Source organism: Mastomys coucha, unplaced genomic scaffold, assembly GCF_008632895.1.
Source record: "Mastomys coucha isolate ucsf_1 unplaced genomic scaffold, UCSF_Mcou_1 pScaffold5, whole genome shotgun sequence".
Lineage (NCBI taxonomy): Eukaryota > Metazoa > Chordata > Mammalia > Rodentia > Muridae > Mastomys > Mastomys coucha.
Window position 1 is genome coordinate 22,544,454 of NW_022196911.1, and position 9,686 is coordinate 22,554,139.

The 9,686-nt window shown below is 36.7% G+C and overlaps 1 protein-coding gene across 2 annotated transcripts in view; it reads right to left on the reverse strand.

Moving 5' to 3' along the window:
- LOC116077655 (zinc finger protein 883-like) overlaps positions 1-9,686 on the reverse strand; it is an 89,323-nt gene that overhangs the window by 57,533 nt on the left and 22,104 nt on the right. The window contains exons 3-5 of one of the 2 annotated variants that reach the window (XM_031352354.1): positions 9,085-9,267; positions 8,529-8,655; positions 5,321-7,713 (exon numbers count right to left, since the gene is read on the reverse strand). In XM_031352354.1, the coding sequence (XP_031208214.1) occupies positions 6,230-7,713; positions 8,529-8,655; positions 9,085-9,162 (1,689 nt within the window). In that variant the 5' untranslated portion in view covers positions 9,163-9,267 and the 3' untranslated portion in view covers positions 5,321-6,229. Of the gene's footprint in view, positions 1-5,320; positions 7,714-8,528; positions 8,656-9,084; positions 9,268-9,686 lie in introns of those variants that run through there. The other variant, XM_031352353.1, reaches the window with a different exon arrangement.

Genomic DNA, 9,686 nt, shown 5'->3' on the forward strand with positions numbered 1-9,686 from the left:
CCCCCTCTGTCACTCGGAAGCTGAGAGGATCGTGTCCCTGCTGCCCTGCGGCTTCCCTGGGAGTCCGACTTTTTTTTTTAATCAGTGTCAAATTATGTAATGACATGGATTTGGATTTGTTCATTGTAACATACCACTTTGCCTATGGTGCAAATTTTCTAAGTCTTTCGGAATTTAGTATCAATGTTCAAACATAATGCTTTGGCTTGAAGTAAAAACTTTCTCTTCTTTTCTCAGTACTTCAAAATGATTTTCCAGAAAACTTTGGGGATTTCTAAACTGTATATAACCACACCTCATCTATTGTTCATTGGGTAGCTCATTAAAACGTCAGCCTCATTTTTTGTAAAAATGGACGCGCATGTGAAATTAGGACGAGGATAATACCTTAGTAAAGGCAAATACTGAGAGTTTTTCAGGATGAATGTTCTGGGATCTGTATAGTATTACTATTACGTAAATTAATGAACATAACTCAAATGTAATTCATTCCTTAGAGTATACAGAGTAGAGTGTTAAGGGACAAGAGAACAGGAGAACACCACAATGATGTGTAGTAATTGCCCTTAGGTACCTCTCTTATGAAGGTTGTTGTAGTTTGGATGAATCAAGGGATATTAGTATGAGTTAAGAGCCATATAAGGACACAGCCCAGTGGATAGTGTCTGTCACTGACAATTTTGAAGCCATATTTTCATTTATTCTTTGGTGGATATTTCACTCACTCATTCTTGAATTCAAGAAAGAGAACATCCTGATCTTCGAGGCTTGCAAAGACTCTACATTCTGTCTGTGTGGAGCCATTTTAACTTAACCTAGTACTATGATGGAAGTAAGCCTGGAACATTAAAAACAATCTTCCCTCTTTTAGTTAATACAAATGCAGTTTCTCTAATACAATGATTTTAATGTTCCTAATGCAACAGCAGTGTCATATAATTCAAGGTATCTAATGCAGACAGACTTACCTGGATACAAAGGGATAGTGTCTCAGTCCTAAGACAATTGGGAATAGATGTTTTCCTATGGTATTAAGCAACCCATGTGACAGGGACATTTTCTGAGAAAAAAATAAACGTATATATATATGTGTGTGTGTGTGTATATATATATATATATATGTATATGTATATATATATATATATCATAACCCAGGTGGAAACTGAAAACAATGAAATCCAATTTGTTCAAACAATATGCTTTACTGGAGTTACATATAGGACTATAGACAAGAAGTTGTTGACCAGAGCCAAAGAGACTCAAAGAAAGTAGAAATTCTGAAATGTGAAAACATCATATGGTACCGGCTGTGAATATTGGACATTATTAGGAAACTGCATATCTGTAGGCATATTTACAGGGTAAAGAACATCCTATCTTGGTGGCTTAATTTGTCAAATCCTTTTTCAAGAAGTATATGTTGTGTGTAATTATTAAAAAACAATCTACACTAATGCTGGCTATGCTCCAGTAACACAGTCTCTCCTCCCCCATTGGGAGCTGTAAATCACAGTGTTCCCTGTTTTGGTTCACTTGCCTCCGAAATGCTTGTATCTTCCCTACCTGTCCCCTGTGGCTAGCTGTCACAAATCCCCATAACCCAATAAAGTCAAAACTCCAGAGGCTTGCTATTTATCATTCAGATTTATATCAATTAATTCTCAACCCCCAAAATGCCCACACACACAAAGAACTCAAAACTCAATTGATATAAACACAAGCTACACTACTAGATGGGGCAAATTGCCTATATCATTCTATAGCTCTTCTATGATATCCATAGCTACTGTGACACTTTCAAGCCATGTGGATCAGGTTCATCTTCCTCTCTGATAAGTTCCATCTTGTCTCTTCATCTCCATCCTCCTCTCTCTCTCCCTATCCATCTCTGTCCCCACTCTAAAACTCTTAGCCCACCTTCCTTTTCCACTGCCAAATCTCTCCAGTGCTCTAGCCTTATCTCTCACCGGCCCTCACCTGCATACAGACAGGAGTCTACAGTTCCCCCTTTTTGTCCAATTAAATGGCACTTTTCTCCCAAATAAACATTGAGCATAATTATTACCACTCTGTAATTTATGAAGTATAAGATACACTTAACACCCAGCCCATCATTTTTGTCAACTAAAATGAAGCACTGTGCCATCTATTTATCCTAATTTAAAAAGGCTTATAATTCCACAACTTTTATGTCCTGGTTTAGCTTGTATACTATCTGAAAACTATGCTTTATCATCTTTCTCAATGCTAAACAGCTTGGGTTGGCTATGAGAGTACAATCAGTCTTCAATCCCACCAGAATTCTAAGAGCAACATAAAATTTACCTGAAAATATAGGAAGCCTAACACAGCTTCCAGAACTGAAACAAATTGTAAAGACAGCTGCCTACCTATACAGTTCCCTATTTTCCAACACATTGGAGCATCAAATTGTGGCTGTTTGGCCCAAGGTCATCTGACAGACCTTTGGAACACAGAATTATGAAGGATTGATTTAACCTGTCTTGAGAAAGATAATCAATTGACTATTCCATATAGTGTTTCCTTTTTTGGACAGTAATTTGTCTGTAGATGAATAGGTAATTTCTATCTAGTGGCTACTTTGTCACAATGTACAACCTCCCCTAGATGCTCAGTTTCTTCTTTGAATCCACGAATGGCATGCTGTCAAGAGCAGATATGTCTCAACAACAAATGATTAAATAATATTAAATGTCACATTCTGTGGATTTCTGACATTATTGAAAACTATATCTATGTAAAGTGATCTGGATTGTTGTCCTTTAACTACTCTCAGCTATTTCTAATTAAAATAATTTTAAAAACACCTTAACAATAACTCAGAGCTATGACTTTGCTCTCTGGCCCTTAGTTCATATGCTTAATCATCTAATATCAGTTTATAAAGGCAGTTGTAAAAGGACTGGGTCTAAGCTTTGTATTCCTAAAATTTTTGTATCAATAGAAGAAATTTATACCAATGAAAACTTTAATTATGTATGAAAATAAATTCTGTACCAATGTAAGAAATTATAACCTCAACTTAGTCACAATTTTAAAGATTTTTACCACATGAGATTATGGCTTCACAATCAATTCTAGCTATTTCCTCTGTGTTAAATTTGACTATCTCTAAATTTCCCAGAAAGACAACCTTAAAATAACAACCCGCAGACTCTCAAGTCCAGGGAATTGGGATGACAAACTTCATAGCTACTTCGTGATGATTATGGACATTAAGATATCATTGAAGGGTGGGGAAAGGGTAGGGAAAATGTGGGAGTTGGTCAGGCCTTAAGAATGCCATGCAAACAATTGTTATTAGTCTCTGATGTCTGCATTCTGACTGGATCCATCTGAAAATCCATGACATCAGGAGTTCAAGCAGGTCAGTTCAGCATGTCTGATGATGAATCTCACCAAAGTTGTATATTCTGAAATGTACAAATCTCAAAACAAAATTTAAGTATCATCAAGATATCTGTATGGGTTGCTTTAGTCTGTGCAGGGTGTACACAGTAGGTAGGATGAAATTCTGCTCTTTGAGCATATGAAAGACAGTCTTTTTAAGCCAATTATAGTAATAACCAATCATAAGTCTTCATCCGTGCCATGTGAAGGATGGCACAAAGAATGTTTACCTTTTTTGTTTGATTCTCTTGAATCTAGTTCTTTTTTTCTTTTTTTTGTTGGTTTTCCAAGACAGGGTTTCTCTGTGTAGCCCTGGCTGTCCTGGAACTCTGTAGACCAGGCTGGCCTCGAACTCAGAAATCCACCTGCCTCTGCCTCCCAAGTGCTGGGATTATAGGCGTGCACCACCACCGCCCGGCTTTTATTTATTTATTTATTTATTTATTTATTTATTTATTTAATGTATATATGAGTACACTGTCACTGTCTTCAGAGACACCAGAAAGGGGGCATCAGATCCAATTACAGATGGTTGTGAGCCACCATGTGGTTGCTGGGAATTGAACTCATGACCTTCAGAAGAGCAGCCAGTGCTCTTAACCACTGAGCCATCTCTCCAGCCCCTGAATCTAGTTCTTTAGGGGGTCTGCTTCTATCAAATCTGGCATATATAACTCTGGAAGATGTGTAGAGTCTAATCACATTTTCTAAAAACACAAAGACAAAGTCTTTCGCCCAAATCAGCATGTCCTTTAGCCAGTAACCAGGAAAACTTTTAGCTTGACATCTCTTCCAGAGGAATAATAAAACAACCACAAAACTCAAAATCACAGCGATTTTGATAATTAAAACAATTTAAAACAAATGAAGTAAACTATACAAATACTGTATGAGTCTTTTCTTAGAAGCATTTTCTAATTGGTCTTGCCAGGATATTAACCCAAAATTCTTGTGAAGCCCACATTCAAAGAATATAAGTTACCTTGCATGAATTTAAAGCTTTCGTAAAGCAACTGTTTTCATACAATCTACCTACTATCCTAAGAAACATTTTGCTTACTGTATAAAGCTATTCTCAGGCCTTTTTCCTAATTTGTTGTGTCAGGATATATAATCCAAATATTCCCATACAGCCCACATTCAAAGAATGTGAGTTTTGCTGGGCATGGTGGTGCACACCTTTAATCCCAGCACTTGGGAGGCAGAGGCAGGCGGATTTCTGAGGTTGAGGCCAGCCTTGTCTACAGAGTGAGCTCCAGGACAGCCAGGGCTAGAGAAACCCTGTCTCAAAAAAAAAAAAAAAAGAATATGAGTTTTCCTGAAGATTTTATTACACCATCTTTAAAGAAAATAAATCACACTTTTACTAATATCTGCCTATAGGAAGCGGGCAATTTCAACCTATTTGCTCTCTGCCTGGAGCCACTATACTTTTCACTGAACTAGTTCCAAACCATGTGCAGAATTCCACATACGGCATGGGTAAAATCTTCATTTTTATCTATCTTGTCTCTTTTCACAGCAGGGGACCTCAGAGCCTGTGAACTGAGTCTGCCCCCGAGTTTCTTTGTTTAAGGTTCCCATTCTTGAACTACCATGTGACTCCTCCTTTTCCTGAGACACCACCTCTCCTCTCCTTCAAGATTTGCTTCACTGTGAGATCAATCTGAGAATTCCTAAATTAATAGTATATTCTCACCTCCCATGTGGATTACCATCTGTAGTGTGTAATTATTAAAAAACAATGCACGCTAATACTGTCTATGCTCCAGTAACAGTCTCTCCTCCCCCATTGGGAGCTGTAAGTTACAGTGTTCTCTGTTTTGGTTCACTTGCTTGTATCTTCCCAGCCACGTGTCCCCTGTGGCTAGCTGTCACAAATCCCCATAACCCAATAAAGTCAAAACTCCAGAGGCTTGCTATTTATTATTCAGATTTATATCAATAAATTCTCAACCCTCCACATGCCCACATACAAAGAACTCAAAACATAATTGATAAAAACACAAGCTACACTCCTAGATGGAGCAAATTACCTATATTATTCTATAGCTCTTCTATGATATCCATAGCTACTGTGACGCTTTCAAGCCATGTGGATCAGGTTCATCTTCCTCTCTGACAAGTTCCATCTTGTCTCTTCATCTCCGTCCTCCTTTTTCCCTCCCTGTCTGTCTCTGTCCCCACTCTAAAACTCTCAGCTCACCTTTCTTTTCCACAGTCAAATCACAGTCTCTAGCCTTATCTCTTGCCTGTCCTCACCTGCATACAGTCAGCAGTCTACAATAATATAGCTGAATTTTTCATTTGAGATAAATATACAGAATGGTATTGGTTTCATTATCTATTTTGAGAGGTGTGTTACCCACCTTAATCAGTCTCCCTTTGCAATGGATTAGTTCAGTATCCAGGAAACTGTTACACAAATCCACATTCTTCTGGCTTCCCCATTTTTGTCTTCATTATGAAATATTTGAGGGTAAACAATTAAAAAGTTGCAATGACGAATTATATTTGTCACATTTTCAATGTTTCTCCTAGCATTGCTTGTAAGATTTGAACATAAAGACTTTTACAAGTTTCTTGTGTTCATGATAATTCTCTGTGTGGAGCCTCAAGTGTTGCAAAGAAAACCATTTGATAAATCACATTGATTTTTTTTTTTGCAGTTGAAAAGTTTTTCTGAGTATAAATGTCCAGATATTTTCTTGGATCTGCGATACAAGCAAAGACCTTTCATCATACATCACCTTTGTGAGGTTTTTCTCCAGTATGTATTCTCTGATATGTTCTTGGTAGAGAATTTGCCTCATTCACTTCATTTGTAAACATTCTCTACTGTATGTAGTCTCTGATGAGTGCGAAGACTACATTTATGGCTAAAGAATTTACCACATTCACTACATATGTAAGGTTTCTCTTCTGTATGAGATCTCTGATGAATACTAAGACTGCACTTGTGGGTAAAACACTTGTCACATTCATCACATTTGTAAGGCTTCTCTCCTGTATGATTCCTCTGATGACTTACAAGGTAGCCTTTGTTGGTAAACCGTTTGTCACATTCACTACATTTGTAAGGTCTCTCTCCTGTATGACTTCTCTGATGAATGCTAAGACTGCATTTGTGGGTAAAGGATTTTTCACATTCATTACATTTGTAAGGTTTCTCCCCTGTATGAATTCTCTGATGTCTTCTAAGATTGGATTTCTTGATAAAAGACATGTCACATTCACTGCATTTATAAGGTTTCTCTCCTGTGTGAATTCTCTGATGAACTCTAAGATCACTTTTGAGAGTGAAGCTTTTGTCACATTCACTACATTTGTGAGGATTTTCTCCTGTATGAATTCTCTGATGAAAAATAAGACTGCATTTTTGGGTAAAGCATTTGTCACATTCACTACATTTGTAAGGTTTCTCTCCTGTATGAATTCTCTGATGAATAATAAGACTGCCCTTTTGGGTAAAGTATTTGCCACATTCACTACATTTGTAAGGGCTCTCTCCTATATGAATTCTCTGATGACTTCTAAGCTCACTTTTGGTGGTAAAATATTTGTCACATTTACTACATTTGTAAGATTTCTCTCCTGTATGAATTCTCTGATGACTTCTAAGCTCACTTTTGCAGGTAAAGTATTTGTCACATGCACTACATTTATAAGGTTTCTCTCCTGTATGAATTCGCTGATGAATAATAAGACTGCATTGGTGGGTAAAGCATTCGTCGCATTCACTACATTTATAAGGTTTCTCCCCTGTATGAATTCTCTGATGTCTTCTAAGATTGCATTTCTGGGTAAAAGATTTAACACATTCACTACATTTATAAGGTTTCTCCCCTGTATGAATTCTCTGATGAATACCAAGATCACATTTCTTGGTAAAGCATTTGGCACATTCACTACATTTGTAAGGTTTCTTTCCACTGTTGGTTTGTTTCAGCATGAGGGTTTGTTTAGAGTCGAAAATCTTATCAATTGCTGTACCATTGTGATTTTTCTTTCCTATGTGGATTCCTTGATTTGGACTACTGCTAGAACACAAATTTAAACAGTTTATACAGTTTTTAGATTGGCAAGGTTCTCTGGTGTTTCTGGTTTCATGTCTGTTTTGTTTTGATGATTTAATAGATGTATCCCCAAGGTTAGTTTTATAAGGTATACATTCAGTGGATTTTTGAATGATTTTGCCAAGCTTATGACATTCATAAGACTTTTCATAGATATTCACATGCTCATCAACAATATGCTGTGTGTCTTGAACGTTCTCATATTTATGACATATGTGATGACTCTCTGAAAAAGTGTAGGGATGCCAGAGGTTAATGGATAAGTAAAACAATGTTCCATGTTGGCTGACATTTTCTAAGGCAAATTACTCATTTTCAAGGATAGAACTTTCAAGAGAGGCATTGTTTCAGTCATTACAAGGATGATCTAAAGAACCAGAAATCTCATCTATACAAAATGACAGCAAACAGCAATAGCCTAATAATTCTTATTTAAACATTGTACTTTGTAGAAGGTAGGATGAATGAGTGATTAAGAATTACAGAAAAGAGGTCTCTGGAGGATCATATAAATAATGTTTCTCTATTCTCTTATTTATGCTTTGTGACAGAGTGACATTGTGTAGCTTTGGTCAGTTAGAAATTCAGTATGTAATTCACATTGGCATGGAATTCACAATATAAAGACCATGCTGTGTCAGTACTAAGTACAGATACCACATGTTGAAAAGTAAATAAGCAACAACAAAATTCTCACAACCCACAGCAATTCCTCTATTTAAAAGCCTCTGCAATTTTTAAATTAATCACAAAGTGAAGACCTTAATGCAATAGTAAAATTAAAATTACTAATTAAAATTAACTAATTGGAACTGCTGATTAAAATAGAAAAGAGGTTTAGAGAGATCACACAGAATATAACACTGGTTCCTATTCCAAAGAATGGAAAGAAATGCAAAGAAAAAACAATGAGAAATTCATGTTGGTAACCAGAATTTCCATTATTTGGGGAGTCCCTAGACATTTCAGAGAGTTTATTTAAATACACAGTGGGTAAGTTTAAAGAATGAAGCAGGAATTCTACATGAAGAGTATCCTTACCCACAAATAACAGATTGTTGTAATTCTCCAACATCACATTCAAGTACAATCCCTTCTGAGCAGTGTCAAGACATTCCCATTCCTCCTCCGAGAAGTCCACAGCTACATCCTTGAATCTTAACAGACCCTATAATGGAAAAGTACCTGTTTACCATGTGCTACCAGAAAAAAAGCTAAAAAAGAAAGAAAAGAAAAAAAAATCCAGCTGGGCAATGGTGGCATACACCTTTAATCCCAGCACTTGGGAGGCAGAGGCAGGTGGATTTCTGAGTTCAAGGCCAGCCTGATCTACAGAGTGAGTTCCAGGACAGCCAGGGCTATACAGAGAAACCCTGTCTCAAAACAAAAACAAAACAAACAGGAAAACAAAAACCAAACAACAGCAACAACAACAAAGCCCTAAGAATATGAGGTATTTTATGACAAAGATGAGATATGGCCAACACTCAAGGACGTCTTTTAAGAAGTGCTCTAGAGTGCTCTAGAAATGTGTCAGAAGCTAAGCAGTGCTGCTCTTATATATACAGTGTATAGAATTACATGTTAGATTGCTTACATTTATAAGTTTTCTCCTTTTCATGAATCTTCTGATGTTTTCTAAGACCTTATCAGCAGATGAAAGACTTGCCATCATAACATTCTATAATCCAAAGTTGTTTCCCAGGACCTGCCTGAAACTTCACAACAGATTTTTCATCTCAATTTTTGAAACTTGATGCTCTCTTCTGAACTATACAGGCTGCAAGAATACACAGCACACATGCACACATTCAGGGAAATTTACCAACATGAATAAAAGAAAACTCAACTTTAATTGCATGAAAAGAAACAGGATCACATAATAGAATCACAACCAGTAAACTTTTATAGGATACAACACACACATTTAAGGCCCAGTTGCAGGAATGTACCTTTATGAAGTATGAGCTGCTATCAAATAGAATCCCAGTGTCATATCACATATGTTGAAGTTACAATGAATTACACTGTGCTTCTAAATACTATAACTTTTAGCCTTGCTGAACTATGGACACTATCTAAATCCTATCTGTAGCTGTGACTCAGTTGACATAATCCTAAAATACTTAGCTGACTTCCTAAGGCCCAGGTACAATGCAGTACCTTTTCTATAAGGTACTCACCAGCCTTGTAAATTTT